Source organism: Carcharhinus amblyrhynchos, chromosome 14, assembly GCF_965287045.1.
Source record: "Carcharhinus amblyrhynchos chromosome 14, sCarAmb.v2.hapA, whole genome shotgun sequence".
Taxonomy (NCBI): Eukaryota; Metazoa; Chordata; class Chondrichthyes; order Carcharhiniformes; family Carcharhinidae; genus Carcharhinus; species Carcharhinus amblyrhynchos.
In genome coordinates, this window is record NC_137337.1 from 31492578 (window position 1) to 31512199 (window position 19622).

The 19622-nt window shown below is 41.5% G+C and overlaps 1 protein-coding gene across 1 annotated transcript; it reads left to right on the forward strand.

Annotated features, from left to right (window-relative positions):
* Positions 1 to 822: 822 nt before the first annotated feature.
* eif5 (eukaryotic translation initiation factor 5) lies at positions 823 to 11385 on the forward strand. The gene is made up of 12 exons (XM_080202558.1): positions 823 to 922; positions 1066 to 1220; positions 2246 to 2525; positions 2604 to 2685; positions 3903 to 4075; positions 4746 to 4857; positions 4936 to 5066; positions 7139 to 7300; positions 8217 to 8378; positions 8453 to 8617; positions 9148 to 9291; positions 9526 to 11385. The coding sequence occupies exons 3-12, from the start codon at positions 2454 to 2456 to the stop codon at positions 9619 to 9621; spliced, it is 1299 nt and encodes a 432-aa protein (XP_080058684.1). The 5' UTR covers positions 823 to 922; positions 1066 to 1220; positions 2246 to 2453; the 3' UTR covers positions 9622 to 11385.
* The last annotated feature ends 8237 nt before the right edge of the window (positions 11386 to 19622 follow it).

Genomic DNA, 19622 nt, shown 5'->3' on the forward strand with positions numbered 1-19622 from the left:
CAAGTTCTATCTTTGATGTTCAGTCAGTATCTTCCTTCCTTAGTTTATGCAATTCGTCGCCATATGGAATCTCAAAATGACGAAGTAGAAATTAACGTGATCTATGTGATGTGGGCAGCACGATAGTGCAGTGGTCAGCGCTGCTGCTTCATAGCTCCAGGGGACCCAGGATTTGATTCCCAGTTTGGGTCACTGTCTGTGTGAAGTTGGCACATTCTCCTTGTGTCTGCATGGGTTTCCTCTGGATGCTCCCACAGTCAAAAATGTGCAAGTTATGTTGATCGGTTATGCTTAGAGTCCTGAGATGTGTAGGTTTGAGGGATTAGTGGGTGAATAGGTAGGGATATAGGGTAGGGTCTGGGTGGGATTGTGACTAGTGCAGACTTGATGGGCCACATGGTCTTTTTTTTTGCACTGTAAGGTTTCTATGAATTCTATGTACATATATTTCACACATTTTATATGACTGCGCTGGAAACTCGTTCCATACTGCAGCCAATTCTTCTGAAAACTTCAGATGACCTATTTCAGCCAACGTTAACAAGACAAAATAGCTAACCCTCAATTGTGCAACCTCTCCCACACAAATATGATGCAATCACCATTCAGGCCCTCAGGCCCAGCTCAGCGTCACCGGTGCCCCCCTCCCCTTCTCCAGCAGCGTCCTCTCAACCTAACTTGAGAACCCGGCGTGGTGACGTCATCGTGAGTGACTAGCCCCGCCCCTCACGTAGAACAAAGGCCCCAACGGCGCTTCTCCAATGAGAAAGCCGGTGGCCGCGCAACGGCCAATCGCGGCGTGTCCCAGGGGCGGGGCGGGGTCCCCCCTCTGCTGTCCCAGCAGGTTAGGCTGCGCCGCCGCTTGACTGGCGTCGGGAGAGAAAGGCGTTTTTTTTGGTTTGTGGGGCTAAACGTCGTGGAGGTGAGGCGCGGGGATGGGAGCGGAGCGGCCGGGCTGGGCTCATTAAGCGATTTACCCGGGCCAAATGACTGAGAGTTAACGCGGCAATTAAGAGATTCACGTTGACTTTGTGATTTTTGTTTTCTCTCCTCTTTCGTCCGCAGATTCCCGCAAACGAGGGCGGCTCGCTCCACCGACGGGCTTTTTTATTTGTTGCGCACAAGGTGTTGGGCGTCTCGGCACCGTGACGTGCCGTCCAGTAGTTCACCATATCCGAGAGCGATTAGGCTTGTGTTTATGTCTTTGTTTTGTGAAAACGGTAAGGATATGTGATAGGGGGGGAGGGGAATGAAGACGGTTAGAAGCGGCCGCAAGATGCGGGTTAGGAACGCGATGTTCTCAAAATGGCGGCCCGGCTGGGACAGAGCGGCGGCTCCCTGCCTGTGTTTGTGTGACGCACTCTGCGCCACTCGGCCACGACCAGCTCCGACTCATTCCTGGGGCTAAGGCGGCGGATGACTACTGACGCGGCGCCATCTCCTCCCTTATTTCTAGCTCTGAATCGAGCCTCAGTTACCCAACGCAAACGCCAGCCTTTGGGTGGTTGGGGAGGGGAAGAGCGGAACGTTTTTTTTTACCCTGCAGTGTGAGGAGTTGCGCATGGCGGCGCTCGGGTGGTGGATGGGTGACTCACGTGTTGCGGAGGCCGTGTTACTGCAGCAGGCAATGACTCAGCGCTCACTGAACAGCCAGCCACCTCCCTTTTTAACCCCCTCCTTCCCCTCAAGCTGCAAATGCCACCTGACCACGTTTTATTCTGCTGAATGCCTGCTCCTGCCGTCGGCTCTCCTGTTCCTTTTTTTAAAGCCTGCGTTTAAAGGGTTATTCTTTATCCGCAGTCAATTATAAGTGTTAAAGGGTTTTTGTAAGTTTAGAATCTGACCGTGAAATTAACACCCTGTGCTTTTGCGCGGGGCAATTCGATTTTTTTCCTCCGTTTGAATCCTAGTTGATGCTTTGCCTGACTAGAATTACTCTGAAAAATCCAGGTTTGCAGTGCGTGGTGAGGGACAATTTATCTCCTCACTTTTTCCCCCTCTTCCTTCCACGCACCCCCCCCCCCCCTCAATATCTCATTCTTTCTTCTTTCTTCCCCCCCAAATCACACCTGAACCATGTTGGTTAGGGGTATCAATTCAGTTTAATACCAAGATTTAGAAAATGGCTGGAGTTATTTGGTCTCTGCATGCCATATCTTTTGTGTATTCAAACTTTGGCAAATGTGTTTGAGGAAGTAACTTTACTGTCTACCTAATCCTTTTTTATTTTTCCTTCTCATTACAGAGCTGTTGCGCAGCCGTTGGTACCTGTGTCGGGGAAACCTAACCAACAAGCGGGGAACTTGCAGCCTAAGTGGCGCAAACTTTTTCATGTCAGAGACCGAGTACACTTGCAATTGTTTATGTCATCCATTCTTCTTCAGACAGAAGATACCAAAAAATTCCATTCAAAGATCTTTTCACTTTACTCATAAATCTAATAGTAAACCAGAATGGCTGTCAACGTCAACCGCAGTGTTTCTGACCAATTCTATCGGTACAAAATGCCCCGTCTGATTGCTAAGGTAAGAGCAATTGGAAGTGTTTGAATTAGTTTTAACTTGGAACTATATTGTGAACTAATGTGATATTTTTTCCCTCAGGTCGAGGGCAAAGGGAATGGAATAAAGACAGTAATAGTCAACATGGTTGATGTTGCCAAGGCGCTTAATCGGCCTCCAACGTGTAAGTACCATTTGAAGTTTAACAATCTGATCTAGAATGCCACCTTGCTGTTCTAAAGTTATGTAACTCTCTAAACTGAGATTTTGCAGATATAGAAAATTGACTATAATGTAGAGTTGCATTAAATCCTTGGATTTCAAATCTTGATTTCTCATTAGTTGCTTTTTTCATTGGTTACCTAGTTCATTTAAGATTATTGCCATTACAAATGTAATCTCAAATCAGAAGTGTATTGTGCACTGCTTTCCCCTTTTTGTCTATTTGGATGCCATCTATTGGTCACTCTAAGTAATGAAATCAGAAACTGGAATGCAGGACTGCAATTTGCCAGAGCATAAACAGACATAAATTGTCAAGGTTATCCTGTGCATAGCAACAGTTAAACTGCGACACAACTGTTACGGAGTTTGCCCTTTTTTTCCTAGTGCTTACCATTGACTTGTCCTTGGATAAAAATTGTATTTTTGGAGGCTTTTCTCTGTGAAACCATGATTTTCCTTGATTTTTGTGGGGCTTGCTGGCAAGGCCTGTAGCTCCTGTACTTGGTGTTGAGCCACCTGTTTCTTTTGGTTTCTAGCCTTCTAGGCCATTTCAAGGGGCAATTGAATGACCATGTTTTGGGATCTGGAATCATGTAGACCAGATGGGGCATTAGTAAGCCACATTAGTTTTTGTGACCATTATTAGTGAAACCAGCTTTTTATTCTTTGCACCAGCTCTAAAATTTAAATTTGGACATTTGGTAGTTCTATTTGTGATGCATTTGCTGTATCATATTTGACTCTCCGCTATATACATTTAAACTTTTCCAGGTTCTTCACCTGTATGGAGCATTAGCTTTAAAGCTTTTCAAAAACCCATTATTCTAGTATATCTGCAGCCCACAAATCAAACCAAATAAACCTGCAGCTATGAAACAGCTTGTGTTGCTGAGGAATAAGGGTGTATGTCCAGTTGATTGCATTGGGTTTCACAAATGGTAAGAAACTACACATTAAAACGAATTGTTTCCAATTCATCAGACCTCTTATGATCCTGCAAATGATCATTAAATTTTATGATACCTGGTGAGGTGGAAGAGTTGAGTATGCCATGTTTCCCATGGCTCAGTTGGAGAGTTGAGTCCACTTGGATTGTTAAGGATTAAAAACTTAAATTTTGTTACTAATTGTTGTGCTGGTTTGTTCAAGGCTTTTTAATCTCTATTCAAACCTTAGATCCTACCAAGTTTTTTGGTTGTGAGCTGGGAGCTCAGACTCAGTTTGATTCAAAGAATGACCGTTATATTGTGAATGGATCTCATGAGGCGAATAAGCTGCAAGACATGCTTGATGGATTCATTAAGAAATTTGTCCTTTGTCATGAGTGTGAAAATCCTGAAACTGACCTGGTGAGTGTAGTAAAAATGAAATACTGTTAGTACAGAACAAGGTTTCTTAAAACCTAGGTATGCTGATTCATTGTTAGATCATTCTTCTGTTGGTGCAACCTTCCAAGCCAGTACTCGGTCTTCAGCTGAGGATTCCCACCCAGTGTGGTTAACACTAATTCACTTTTGTTTTGTTCCACTTTTATCTTGCCCCTCTTCATAAAAAGCTTCCTGTTGCTTGTCATTCTTGCTTTGACTTTTTTCTGTCCAGTCACCTAGTATCCCATGAAGCTTGACTCTAGCTATATCACCTCTTGTCTCAGAATTTGACAGCCATTAGATCATTCTTTTTTACTCTATTCTTCATTCTATAGCCATTCACACCTCATCTGGACAATGTCCATCTTCCTTCATCCATTGCCATTCCTTTTGTCAGCATAAATTTTGTCCACCATAGGGACTTGTTCCTGTTCAACCCACATCTAGTGGCTTAAACTCTCTCTAAAGAAGACATTGACCTAATATCTTTAACATTAATTTAGATTTCCAGTATTGTAAGCAGCACTCTGTGCTTGAGCCATTTTCCTCAGTTGGAGAAATTGATACCTGCTGCATCTATTTTGTATTTAATCTGTAGGCTTGGGTGTCAGTTTTTTTGAATAAATTGTAACAAGATTATTCTCATTTTTAGCATGTCAATCCAAAGAAACAAACCATTGGTATTTCCTGTAAAGCCTGTGGATACCGAGGCATGCTTGACACACGTCACAAGCTCTGCACATTCATTCTTAAAAATCCACCAGGTAAGTAAGTTTGAATTCTGCAAGACATCCAGATTTTTTTATTTCAAATGATTTGATGTAAGGATTTCTGCCTTTCAGAAAATGGAGATGGTGGTTCAGCCAAGAAAGAAAAGGAAAAGAGAAACAAGAAGGGCAAAGACAAGGAGAATGGATCAGTATCTAATTCAGAATCATCCACCCACAATGAGTTTGATGCTCCAGATGCAGTGGTAATTAGATTTTATTCAGTGTAAATTATGGAACACCTGCTTATCAAGTCTGCTAGCTTTGCAAAACTAATGTTCAATCTCCCTGTGGCCCCCTCCCTACAGATCAGCAACCCTTTCTTTCCAGATGCTTCTCCAGTTTGTGCTGTGACTCTGGCTCCCACACTTGAGTAATTCAGTCCAGACAAATCCTAGGTCACCATCAGAAGATTTATGCAGGTGCACACCAAGGTCTTTGTTCCTGCATCACCTTGAGTTGTGCAGTTCTCTGCATTAAATTTCATTTGTTATGCATGTTCCCATACTGCTAGCAGTTGCTTGTGTGCTAGGAGACCAGCTATTGGGTTTGTAAGTATGGTAATTGAGTAAGATGGTGACTGAGAATCTGAACAACAGTAAGAAGTGGTTTTGATCATAATCATGAGGACCTTGCATCAGAATTTGGTTAAATGCATTTTAAGCAGGGCTACAATAAAGTAAACATAATCAATTCTGGGAATAAAGCATTTCTAAACTTTCCATTCTCCCATGAGATATGGACATTACCAACACTTGCCCATCCCTAACTGCCCCTTGAACAGTTTCAGAGGGCATTTAAAGCAACCACTCTGAAGGGTCTAAGGTCATGTGGTCAGACGAGGAAAAGATGACAGATTTTCTTAACGTGAACCATATCTAGTCTCATAACACCAGGTTAAAGTCCAACAGGTTTATTTGGTAGCATGAATTTTCAGGTTCACAAATGATATAAAGACAAACTTAATTACAAGATAATGTTTGGAATAACTTGACAGGTAATCAAGCCTTTACAGGTGCAGACAATGAGTGGAGAAGATTTAAGCTTGGGTTTAAGAGGTGTGAATTGTCTCCAGCCAGGACAGTTAATGAGATTTTGCAAATCATTGGGGTTGCAGATATGACAAACTCAAGGTCTCTGAGGCAGTCCTCATGCAGAACTAACTTCATACAAGGACATTCAGCCTCTGACCTTCAGGAAGATGACCTACACAACACAATCTCTGAGCAGAAACTGATATCCAAATTCTGTGCACATGAGGACAGCCTGAACTGGGATCTTGGGCTCATGCCACTATCCCCCACGACTTGCCTAGGCTTGCAAGATCTCTGACTTGGCTGGAGACATTGCACATCTCTTTAACCTGTGCTTAACCTGCTTTCCACTTGCGTTGTCTTTACCTGTAAAGACTCTCATTCCAACCATTATCTTGTAATTGAGTGTCTTTATGTCCTGTTTGTGAACCAAATCCTGCACTCAACTGATGAAGGAGCAATGCTCAAACTTGTGCTACCAAATAAATCTGTTGGACTTTAATCTGATGAGAGTACTTTGCCTACCCCAGTAACTCCACATTAAAGTGAACCGGATGGATTTTTACAGTAACAGATTTTGGTCATTCCAAATTTTTATTGCATTCAAATTCCACCAACTGCCATCGTGAGATTTGAACCCAGATTCCCAAGGAATTGCATTGATATCTGGATCATCAGTCTGATAAAGACTGAAGCCAGCATGAGGGGCTACACCAAGAATAGTTGGCTAGAACTGCTGGAGCCCAGGGAGAACAAAGTCAGACTTGACAAAGAATCTGCTGTCAGCCACAGGCCATCCCAGGAGACAAAGGCAGTTGGTAGTTTAAAATTTAAGTTTGGCTGAACAAAAAATGTTTGGATAATGGTTGAGATCTTTGGGACTGTTTTATACTGCAAAGCCCCTTTCTCAAGGGTGTGATTCTATTTAGAATCATAAGTGTCAGGCAACATTTTTGGATTTTAATACTTCATTCTAATGCAAAAGCCTTTTGGCAGATAGTTTCACTTGGGATTTGGGCAGCTCAGCATTTGCCATAACAGTTCACTATTCTTTCAATTTTGGGACTTTGGGGAAGGGTGGGGGAGAAAAAAATATGGCAATCAATGCCTGTGGCATGCTCCCTGAGCAAATTGTTTCATTCATTCTAGTTACTATTTAAACTACCTAGTTTTAAGTATATCTGACTGCTTGATAATTAGGGTGAAGCTGTAGAATGGGAATTTACAGTTAACCTTCTCACCAGGATGGTGAAGACGATGATGATGACTGGTGTGAAGAAACCACAGAAGAAGCCCAGCGGCGTCGAATGGGTGAAATTAGCGAGCATGCCAAAAATTTGACACTCAGTGATGACCTGGGGAAAACTTTGGAGGAAAGAGTCAACTTATTCTACAACTTTGTCAAGGTATTATGACGTGGATATTTTTATTTGGGTGCTGTGTTTTCTTAGCCACTTACCTTTAGCAGTGTGTCTATGATCTAGAAGGACTGGAGCAGCAGTGAATGTGGGCACCACTAAGTTTCCCTCCAAGTCACCATTTGATTTGAAGATTTTATTGCAGTTCCTTCAATGCAAGGTCAACTTCCTGGAACGCTGCCCCCAGCAAAGTTAACTACATGGATTGTAGTAGCAATGCAAAATGCTACCAACTGTGCACAGTTTGTAGATGGAGAATAAGTGCTGGCTTTGCCACTTTTGGTATGCAATCTGTTGCATGGATTTCACTTTCTAGTTGTGTATCAAGTGGCCATTTCCATTGAAGCATGATCAGACTGAAACAGGAAGTAAAATGAAACTATTACTCTAGAACAAAAAGACAGTTTTTGATATTGAAGATTCTATGGCATTAATACCATATTGAGAAAACTCTCAATTTGGCTTTCCAGATTAAGGTTCTTCAGTGGTAGTTACAACTTGCTGACCTTTTTTGATAAAATGTGGTTTTGAGGGAATTTTAACTGACACATAAGTGGACATTCTTGTCTAGGGCTTCCCACAGTGCATCATGTGGGTAATTAGAAGAAACAAGGTCTTAGCTGGTTTCCACACTTAGTGTACGCACAGACTCCAGAAATTGTCACAACTATACTATCTGGACTAGTAGGATAGTTAGGGATTTGTGGGATGTACTTCTACACCTACCCAGTTTCAACTAGTGATGAAAGTCACCTTGCTGTGGTGCATTGTCTATAACTAACAAATGTTAACACCAAAGCAGAAGGAAAGCATTTGAAATGTTGAACAATTCAAGTGTAACAGCCAAACTCAAATGTTTGGGAAATGCATCTGATTTGTGTTGTACCTAATCATGTCTTTGCAGAAAAAGAAAGAAGAGGGCATTATTGATGCTGCTGATAAAGACATTCGATCAGAAGCTGAAAGACTAGATGTAATAGCTATGGGCCCTCTCATATTAAGTGAACTGCTTTTTGATGAGAACATAAGGGAGCAGATCAAGAAATATAAACGACACTTTCTGCGTGTGAGTACTATTCCTCTACCTGAACAATGTTGCTTTCAAGCTTAGTGCTTGACTAATTGTTTTCTCTTTGATAGTTCTGCCATGGTAATAAAAAGGCCCAAAAGTATTTACTTGGTGGCTTTGAATGCCTGGTGAAAATACATCGGGATCAACTGCTTCCCAGAGTTCCACATGTCCTGAAGGAGCTGTATGATGCTGATCTCCTAGAAGAAGAGGTCATCCTTGCTTGGGCTGAAAAGGTGAGCTGTACAATGAGACCATCTTAATTTGTATCTTGTTTTTGGAATTTTAAATTTCTGCCTAATCTAGTTCCAAATCTACTTACAGCACTAGGGACTCGGGTTTAATCAATCTTGGGTGACTGCATGGATATGCTCAAGTTTCCTCCCCCACCAAGATATGTGGGTTTGGTTAATTGGCCATGCTAAATTAACTGGTGTCAGGGGAATTAACAAGGTAAATATGTAGAGTTCCAGGAATAGAGCCTGAATGGGATTTGTTGTAGGCGTGATGGACTAAATGGCCTTCTGCATGCTGGAGATTATATGAAATATGGCTCCTTTGTTCTTCCAGATTTTTGCATTATCAGCAATTGGGAACAGTAACATTCTGTGCAAGCAGGAGTTGTGCAAAAAAAAAGTTCTTGCTTTTGTAAAATAGTACATTCAGTGTCATTAAAGTGCTAAATGTTTTGAGTTTGCTGTTCACAAATTTGTTTTTCAGTATATTCTGTGCAGATCAGAAATTAATTTGTATTGATCATGTACAGGTATCTAAGAAGTATGTCCCAAAGGAACTTGCCAAAGAAATACATGCAAAAGCAGATCCATTTATCAAGTGGTTAAAAGAAGCTGAAGAGGAATCTGAAGAGGAGGAGGAAGATGAAGATGATGATGCAGATAAGGATGTGGAGGTAATTATTGTTTACCATACTGGTTATCAAGCAGAGTAATGAACATTAAAGGCTAATTAAGTTGGGAGTGGTGTGGCAAATCTAGCCTTCTAGCCCAGTACATGCATCAGTAGTGTGAATGATTGCCATAACTTGCAACCACTTCACCAGTTGACTTTAGCAACTGTCCCATTACTTCTGTGCGGGATGTATTGAATTTGATATACTCACTGATCATCATGATGTTGCTTACAGGTGGTCTACGACAGCTCTGCAAGGGAACTGAAAGTGGAAACTGTGAAACCCATTAAGACAAGAGAGGAAGAAGATATAGATATTGATGCTATTTGATGTATTGCTTACAGGGGGGGTGGGGAATATTCTCCTTTTTTTTAAATATCTTGCAGTGGAGAAGTCAGTAATGAAGAAATATTTCTGTATTTAAACTGCAACTGCTGAAATCAGTCTCTGCTAGTGACACTTTGCCACCACCTACCAATTATGAACTCTTAAGACAATATGTCCCAAGTCTAAGTGGTAGAACGGTCCTGCTAATCTGACAGTTGTCTGTTTCACTTTTCTCATTGCTACTGAGTAACATTTCTGCATTTACTGCTCACTTATACAGGGATGTAAATTACAAATTAAAGGGGTTTGTGTTCTGTATTCTAGCACCTGAGGTTTCATTTAGTGCACAATTGTAACTTGCCAACAATTAACTTCAGGATTTTTAACTTCTGTACCTGCAATACAACTGATTCGTATTGGATAAAGCTGTCTGCTTCTAATGGGCATCACAACTGAGCTATTGCCCAATGATAAAGATCAGGCAGTAAAATAAGACTGGTGGAGGGGGACTAATTATTGATAGCCTTGGCTGATGGGTGAACTGTTTAACAACAGGCCATATGTCTATTACAGCATGAAAGTCTGTTTGGACCATTGCCACTTGTGCAACTAGTCATGATCACCCAAACATCAAGCAAGTTGAAAATTTTAAAAATGAATTGAGTAGCTCATGTAATACATGCAGTAAGAATTCATTTTTTGTGGGTGGAAGATTAAAACTTTAGGTGGGAATACTTCTGTGGCAGAGAAAATAAATTTCTGGCATTTCCTTGCACTTTGATTCTAAATGCATCTTGGTATTGTGGTCCTTTCACTTCCAATTGGCTTTTTCTTGACCTTTAAGGTTGGACATAGTTAAATCAGCTTATTGTTCCAATGCCCTGTGCAACAAACTTTTGCATTTTGGATTAGAATTGTATTTTGGAGTAAGTCCTCAGTTTCAACCCTGAACATCTTGGAACGCTTCATGGAGCTGTCACATTGCTTGCATAGCCTTCAATAACTAAAATAATGCAAGGAACTAATCTGAATTTTTTGTTTGAAATGAAACCTGACTTGATTTTTGAGGCATGGCAGTCATTTGCCAGTCATGGTGCCACAACTGATCTCTCCAGTCACCACTGTCAAATCTTTGATACAAGTAGGAACTTTATCCTATTGAGTTAAGAGGTCAGTTTTTGCAGCAAGTTAAACTGCAAATCATACTGTAGTTGTCTAAATTGCCTTTTTGCCTTTTCAAAAGGTACCAAATCCTCTATCTGAAAGTCTTTTTTTGAAAAAGCAGCTGATATCCAGGCTCTGGAAAATGTCTTCAGTTACTGAGAACTTGTGTACCATGAGTTACCATAATTTGATTTCTTTGCTTGTCCTGCTCATCCAATATATTTGCTAAATTGGAAATTCAGCTATAAGGACTTTATGAATATCTGATTTTCAGCCAATGTATGCACCAAAACAAGGTCACATCCTTGGCTAAGACAATTATCCATAACACTGAATTAATCTTGACATGTTAAGGAAATTGAAGTATGTTTTTTATAGTGAGGCCTGACACAACCAAGGTCTAATGGCTTTAAATTAAGATATGCATCTTGTTGAATATCTGCAGCCTGCCTTGACACATGTCAGACCATTCTTCACTTTGTCATCAGAATTCAGATGAATCATAGAGCATTTGAGTGCTGAACCAGCCAAAATCTGAAATTTGTATTCTAATATTCATGTAGAAAAACATTATGTAAATAAAGTTAGCTTTTGGTTTTGTGACTTATGTTTTTGCTTATTTTGAAATCTTCCATGGTTGTACTTTTGACACCAGTGTATTTTGTCAAATTAGTGACAAGGTAAAAGGGATCTCCTGTGTGGTTGTGCTTTCCAACAATTAAGTCATGCCCTTAAGCAAATGTATCTCTCCCAGATTTGGAGATGATAGCTGAGGTACATGGCATTTTGGTTGCCTCCACTCAAATTTTAAACCTTTTGTGCATGTTGTGATTTGCCCATTCCTAATTTACTCAAGACAGTGTTGGTGGGCCATGGCAGTGTATGGGTGGAATACAGTGCTGTTTCTAGGGAGTTTCAGGATTTTGACCTAGTGACTAAGACAGTAGTGCCAAGTGAGGAAGGTGTTTGGTTTGGGAGGGGTAGTTGAAAGTTCCCTTGTGTTGACCACCCTGTGGAAGGAGCTTGGATTGTTGCAGTGGATTTTAAAGATTTGTGTGGAAAATGTTAATTTGCTACCCAAGCCTGGATCTTCTTATTAGATGTCTACTCTAAATTAGAGAATTACAAGATCTTTCAAGGTGGAGACAAAGAAAATACAATGTGATTTTTTTTGTACTGGATGGGTGCACAGTGGGCTTTGAAGAATTAACCAAGCTGGTATAGATAAAATGACAGGGATGTATATGGTAAAAGCTGAGAATGGTACTATAGCAACTATTTAAGCTCTTGACAGACTCCCCTGGATGTGAAATGTAGGCTATTTTTTTTCCAGCAGATGTCAGGTTTGAGATTTTCCAGCATTTTCACAATTTTTTGCTTTTATCCATTTTGTTAAACATTGCTTAAGCAGATACAGCAAAGACAGTGTGATACACTGGTTTTGAATTGTGGTTATGCTTACTTTCCACTGTGGACTTTCCCATTAACCATCCAACCCAAAAACAATACTAAAAAGTCTCAGCAGATCTGACCAGCATCTATGAAGACAGAATAGACCCAGCTGCATTTTGGGTCTGGATGACCCTCTTGTCAGAGCTCTGGACAAACATCTGGTCTGCTCTCATTCAGTCATGTTCATGTTGCAAGTTATTCCCTTGCTGACAAATTTGTCATCTAATTTTGGTTTAACTTTAGTGTGGCTTTGTCCCTTGCTGGTTTTAACATTGTTCCAGAATATTTTAAAGAAATTTTACTGTCTTTCTTGGAGCTTCCTGCTGCAACCACTTTTGCCATATGCATCTGTAATCAGTCTATTCTGACTATTGCCTGGCAGCATTAATTGCCCTAGAGTCTTGTCTTGAACCACTGCAGTTATGGTACATAATAGGCGGGGGGGGGGGGGGGGTGGGTTTGACCTAGCAACATGAAACAAGAATATAGTTCCAAGTTAGGATAGTGTGTTTTGAGCACAAGTTGCAGATGGTAGTCCTAGCACATTCCAAATAGTGACCACTACTGGCTATCAAAGGAGCCTTGGTGAATTGCTGCAATGCATCTTGTGCTGCCAGTGTTCATGAGTGGTGGAGGTAGTTAATGTTTTGAGTTTATTGGTGTCACAAGGAGGCACAGTAACACTGCAATGAAGTTATTGTCAAAATCCACTGGTTGCCAAACTCCAGTGCCTGTTTGGGTACACTGAGGGGAAAAGTTAGTATGGTTGGTGCATCTAACGAGTATTAACTTCAGGCTGGAAGAAATGTGCTGACTCCACACACTGACCTAACTCAGTATCAGATCTGAGTACCTAGCACTGAGGCAAGTGCTAACCACTATACTGCCATATTGGGGGGGAAAAAAACTAACACAGCTTCTTTCAAAAGCAACTGCCTAAAATTGGAGGGAAAATCCCAATTGATTCATACAAATCATTGTGTACAGTATCTTCTAGTTGCAGTTAAACATTCTATATGCAGATCAGTCTTTAGCCGCTACCTATATCTATTGGAATGTTACCAAACGTGGTTAGCAGGGGCCTGGGTTTAATTCCTGGTTTGGGTCACTTTGCAGAGTCTGCTCCTTTATCTGTGGACTTCCTCAGGGTGCTCTGGTTTTCCACACAGTCCAAAAGACATGCTGATTAAGTATATTGGCCACACCAAATTTCCCCCTCAGGGTGAAAATTCCCTGGTTCCCACACTAAGGAAATAAAGAAAAGCCCAGAAAGTGAGTCTGACCTCTGGTTGATAAATTGATGGAGAAGATCCTGAGAGATAGGATTTATGAACATTTAGAGCAGTATAGTATGATCAAAAGTAGTCAGCACAGCTTTCTCAAAGGCAGATCATTGCCTTGTGAGCCTGGTTGCGGTCTCCGAAGCTGTGACTAAACACTGACAAAGGAAGAGCAGTAGGTGTGGTTTATATAGACTTCAGCAAGGTGTTTGATAAGGTTCCCCCATGCAAGACTTATTGAGGAAGTGAGGGGGAATGGGATCCAAGGGGATGTTGCCTTGATCCAGAACTGGCTTGCCTACAGAAGGCAGAGTGTGGTTGCAAATGTGTCTTTTTCTGTATGGAGATCAGCCACCAGTGGAGTCCCCTAGGGAGCTGTTCTGGGACCCTTGCTGTTTGTGATTCTTATAAATGACCTGGATAAGAAAGTGGGTTGGTAAGTTTATCAATGACATGAAAGTTGGAGGCATTGTGGATATTTTGGAGGGATGTCAGAAGTTGCAGCGTGACATGGGATGCAAGACTGGGTGGAGAAGTGGCAGGTAGACTTCAACACAGATAAATGTGTAGTGGTACATTTTGGCAGATGGGATGAAGGAATATTATATTAAGGGTAAGACTCTTAGTGTGGAAGAGCAGAAGGATCTTGGGGTCCAGATCCATAGGACTCTCAAATCGGCTTTGCAGGTAGAGGATGTGGTTAAGCCGTATGGTGTACTGGCCTTCATCAATCGAGGAATTGAGTTTAGGAGTCGAGATAATGTTGCAGCTTTATAAGATCCTGGTCAGACCCCAGTTGGAGTACTGTGCTCAGTTCTGGTTGCCTCAGCACAGGAAGGATGTGAAAGCCGTTGAAAGGGTGCAGAGGAGATTTACACAGATGTTGCCTGGATTGGGTGGCATGCGTTATGAGGATAGGCTGAGAGAGCTCGGTCTTTTCTCCTTGGAGAGACGAAGGATGAGAGGTGATCTGATAGAGGTGTATAAGATGTTGAGAGGAATTGATTGGGTGGATTCTCAGAGGCTTTTTCCCAGGGCTGAAACAGCTGCCACAAGAGGACACAGGTTGAAGATGCTGGGGAGTAGGTACAGAGGAAACATCAGGGGTAAGTTTTTCACTCAGTGGGTGAGTGGAATCAGCTGCCACCGGTGGTGGTGGAGACAAATTCGATAGGGTCTTTTAAGATACTTCTGGATGAGTACATGGGACTGTATAGGATTGAGGATTATAGGTAAGCCTTGTATGTAGAGGTATGATAGGTGCAACTTGTAGGCGGAAGGGCCTGTTTGTGCTTAGTTTTTCTATGTTCTAACTTCATTGCAGTGTTAATGTAAGCCTACCTGTAAATAATCAATGAGTAAACTTTGGTCATCTTTCCTCAATGGACGAACAAGCACTCACACAAATATGATTAAGAGTTCCAGTCAACAGAAATCCATTTGAGGAAGGAGTTATTTTTCACTAGGTGCTTAATGGTCACTAGTAAAATGAGAATTGACTGCTTTGCCTTGGATAGCTAGTAACTCCCCAGTCTTTAAATGATTGCTAGTTAGAGCAATAATTTCAGGTAGAGACACATACAGGTGGTTTTCAGGTTTATGGTTGCGGTGATGAATAAACATTGCATGAAATTACACATAATTAATAGTCCTGGAGATTTTTGTGACTCAAGCAGAAGCCAACAGTGCTGCAATATATGTTTTGAAGAGGACACTTCCACACCCTAGAGGGACTATTTCATCTGTGATCACACCAATCTATGGTATCTTGAGAATGTCCAGTATGACTGAACTGCAAGGTGGGATTCCAGGTCTCTCAATTTCTCTAAATACACTAATGTCAACTTCTCCACTTAATGCATGAGGAAACCCCTCGTCACCTTGAGAGGCTGTTTAAAAGTGATCCCTCTGGAACAACTTATTAATTGAAACTTTCCAACTGAACCACTGTTGCATCCCTTTACTAGTTCTTTGAAGCACTTTCTTGCTTGCTCTAATTCTGTACTTGTAGGTAAGCTGAATTGATTTTCTAGCATCTTTGAGTGAATGTTGATAGTCTAATATGGCTTTGATTATTTCCATATGTACTTGCAACTTTGAAAAGTAGAATGATGATGGAGGACCTTTAGACATATAGCTCTTGGAAGAAATTGACAGAAATGTTGGACAGGGAGTGACTTTGGGTGAGGACAGACTGATAAGAGATTTTATTTACCATGTCAACTTTTTGTATAATCACAACAAAACTCTGGAAATACTCAGCAGGTCTGGCAGCATCTGTAGAGAAAGAGAATGTTTCAGACTGCCGACCCTTCATCCAGAACTCAGCTTATTTGTAGAAGTTGTGTATTGCTTTCTCTGGCAGCTGACTGCCCTGATCTATATTCCCTTCCTGTAAACCCTTGGGCTGAGGGAGAGCAAGCCTCACACTTTGCCCTGTTCCATCTTCACCCTTTTGTGTGGACCTACCTTGCATTAAGTTATCTTTCTTTATAACCTAGCTATGGCTGTAACACTACATTCTGCACTCTCTCGTTTCCTTCTTTACGAACGGTATGCTTTGTATAGTGTGCAAGAGACCATACTTTTCACTGTATACTAATACATATGACAAATCAAATCATCATCTCCCATTAGCTGTAGGAACCAGAAAGTTTTTCTTCAGTGTGATGTGTCAGCAAGTGATGATGATTATGGAGACTCTAAATTTTATACAACATAAAATGAATTACCAGGAAAAGACCAGCTCGTCCATTGAGCCAGGGCTGGAATGTCATATATATACCCACCAGAACACCCACCCAGCTATTCAACATCAGTAATCTAATCTGGGAAAGAACTGTCCAATATCTAACCTAGCCCTACTGTTACATAGCAATTTGACCTCAAAATCAGCTTTGAAAGGGTCATCCGCTCTCAATGTCAGCCCTTTTCTCTCCTTACAGAGGCTAACAGACCCGCTGAGATTTCCCAGCATTTTCTCTTTTGGTTTCAGATTCCAGCATCTGCAATAATTTGATTTTATTAGATTAATTTGACTTCTGGTTTACCTTAATCCATCTAGCTAAATAGCCTCTTGAGGGACAATTTTGTAGCTCTTATGGAATCATTCCAATGTCTATGCATTTCCAAAGGGCATTTTCTTTCCCCTCTAATTCACCTCTGCCAATATCTTTATCTTTACTTCCAGCTAGTTCTCCTGATTCAACAACAAAAACAGCAAATGCTGGAAAATGTCAGCAGGTCTGAAAGCATCTGTGGAGTGAGATTTTGAAACATTTTGACAATGATTTTCTTCATGTCGCCTCTGCTTCATTTGCTAAAGTCCTTAAATATAGGGAGTTTTTGATCCTTCCACCATAAGAAACAGATTCTATTTATTTACTCTATTTAAACTTTTCATGATTTTAAACAGCTCTACCTCTATCAAGAGGTATCTATCTGATCTAAGGAGAACATTCCCTACTTCTCCTGTCCCTTATTTCTAGAAATGTTCTAGTAAATGTCATTGGTACCCCCTCCAAAACCTTCAAATCCTTTCTGAAGGGCAGTGGCCAGAATTGGGTGCAATATTCCAGTTGGGGCTGAACTAACATTCTACACAGGTTAAGCATAACCTTTTGGCTTTTAGGCCTTCATTTATAAAGCCTAGGATGCCAAATTCTTCATCAATTGCATTATTAACATATCTTGATACTCTCAAAGATGTATTCATGTACACTGTCCGATGTCTGTTTTTGTATCACTCATAATTTATCATGACAGCTGGAAAAAACAGTATAGCATTAACAGCTGTGTTTGTAAGTTGACCATTCCATTTTTTTAAATTCATTTGTGGGACATGGGCGTTGCTGGCTGGTCAGCATTTATTGCCCTTCCCTAGTTGCCCAAGGGCGGTTCAGAATCAACCACATTGTGGTGGCTCTGGAATCGCGTAGGCCAGACCAAGTAAGGATGGTAAGTTCCTTTCCCTATAGGACATCAGTGAACCAGATAGGTTTTTCCAACAATTGACAATGGTTTCATGGTTATTAGTAGATTCTTTGTTCCAGTTTTTTTTATTGAATTCAAATTCCACCATCTGCCATGGTGGGATTCAAACCCAGTTCCTCAGAATATTAGCTGAGTTATATCTCCTGAATATTCTCCGAATATTTGGGATCTATTATCTCCGAAGAATTTTTCTCAATAGCTGCTGTTTAGGTTACCCTAAAAATATCACTGAAAGTATCATAAAACCTGTTTACCTTCAAGAATCTGTGGCAGAGTTTCACTGGCCTGAAACTGGCAGCTGGCTTCTTGACATCCTGCCACCAACCAACTTCAGGAGATGCACATGGTGTGGTAGCTCAGTGGCGGGCAGGTAATGAAAGTCCAATTCTGAGGTATTCTTCAAATGTTTTCTGGTTTTACAAATGACACATTTGATACTCTGAGGTTCAGAGTTTTGCTTACTCAGAGAAAGGGAGATCTGAGCAGCAGTTGGTAATGGGGGGATTGACAGTGATACGGTGAAGTTGTTTGAAGGCTGTGTCTTGAAGAAAAAATATGATCAAATTTGGAGGCACTGCAGAGTTTTGGGCCATTGTGAAGTGCTGCTAGTGGAAAAGTGTCCCAGGAAGACAGAACCCATAGGGGACAGAACAAGTTTCTGAAAGGACCATCACAGTGGAGGCTTCATTAGGCTCTGTGGTCATTGATTTTAGACTTTAACTACTCCGATGAGGACAGTGACACAGATGGTAATACCGCCACATGAAACACTTGTGCAGCAGCTAGGTAAGGAAGCCATTAGAAGTGGATGAATCATCATCATTAACGAATCCCTACAGTTCAGAAGAGACCATTCAGCCCATCGAGTCAACACCGACCACAATTCCACACAGCCCCTATCCTCATAGCCCGCATATTTACTCTGTTAGTCCCTCTGTCACTAAGGGTCGAATTAGCATAACCAATCAACCTAACCCACACACGTTTGGATTTTGGGAGGAAACCAGAGCACCCAGACAAAACCCACAGAAACATGAGGAGACAGTGACCTGAGCCAGGAATCAAACCCAGGTCCCTAGTGCTGTGAGGCAACAGTGCTAATCACTGTGCCACTATACCTCTGTGAGGAGGGTATTGGAGGGGGGGGGGGCAAGAGGGCAGCCTCATTGTTGCAAGTGCCACCAACTCAATACTCCCAGAGGCTCAGCTTCATTGAGATGTCACAACAGAAATGTCTACAAAGTGCACATCTTTCTGCACATCTTGCAGTCAGCAAGAGGGCCACGGTTGGATTTCCTCAGGTGCAGGGGGTGTTGGGGGTGTGGAATCATTGAATGTACTGATGTAGCTCTCAAGGTTCCCTCAGAGCAGTTAGGCACCATTTGTAAACAGGAAAGGGTTTCACTCCCTCAATGTTTAAGTTATTTCCAACCACTGTAAGCAGATCATGCAGGTTGTGTGAGTCTTCCAAAAAGCTGCCAAAACTACTAAGCAGTTCCAATTGTTTAGGTCACCCGAGCACCTGAGTGTCTGCATGGGGGACAATGGGCATTGAACATATGGCTTCCAACCCAAATGCAACTCCAACAGACAGACAGAGGATATGTACAACTACTACTGTATAACTACAAGGACCATCACCGGATTCCTATACAGCTGCAAGAGTATCCTGAATGATGGTCATCTGCATTGCACAACCTGGTGCTGTGGAGACAAGTAAAGTTGGATTCAGAGAAAGACACTGAGTGAGCAACATCCTCAGAGGATGATAAGCATGAGGCACCATGAGAGAGTGCTCGTCAGAGAAGATAGTACCTGGGGGCCCAGCTCACTTGGCAGTGACATGCATGGCAGAGAGATTCATAACTCTGTGATCAGTAGACATTTCACATGAGAACAAGTGCAAGGATTATCAAACCAAAAAATTCTCTCGTAGAGGCAGTCTTGGTGACCTTTCATAAGAGGCCCTTACCATCTGTACGTATCCATCAATTTTGTATGACAGGTCTTCTGTCAACACAGGTTTTCATGATGTGCTTATTTTTAAAGACCATCTATGTATTTGATTCCACATTTGGTCAGAGCCAACTTATGCTCAAAAATAAATACATAAGT

What these genes read in the sequence shown, in the direction of transcription:
- eif5 (XM_080202558.1), top strand. Translation starts at nt 2,454, where the DNA reads ATGGCTGTCAACGTCAACCGCAGTGTTTCTGACCAATTCTATCGGTAC. An exon ending in TTGATGCTCCAGATGCAGTG is followed by an intron (nt 5,067 to 7,138) that starts GTAATTAGATTT and finishes CCTTCTCACCAG; the next exon opens with GATGGTGAAGACGATGATGA. An exon ending in TATTCTACAACTTTGTCAAG is followed by an intron (nt 7,301 to 8,216) that starts GTATTATGACGT and finishes ATGTCTTTGCAG; the next exon opens with AAAAAGAAAGAAGAGGGCAT.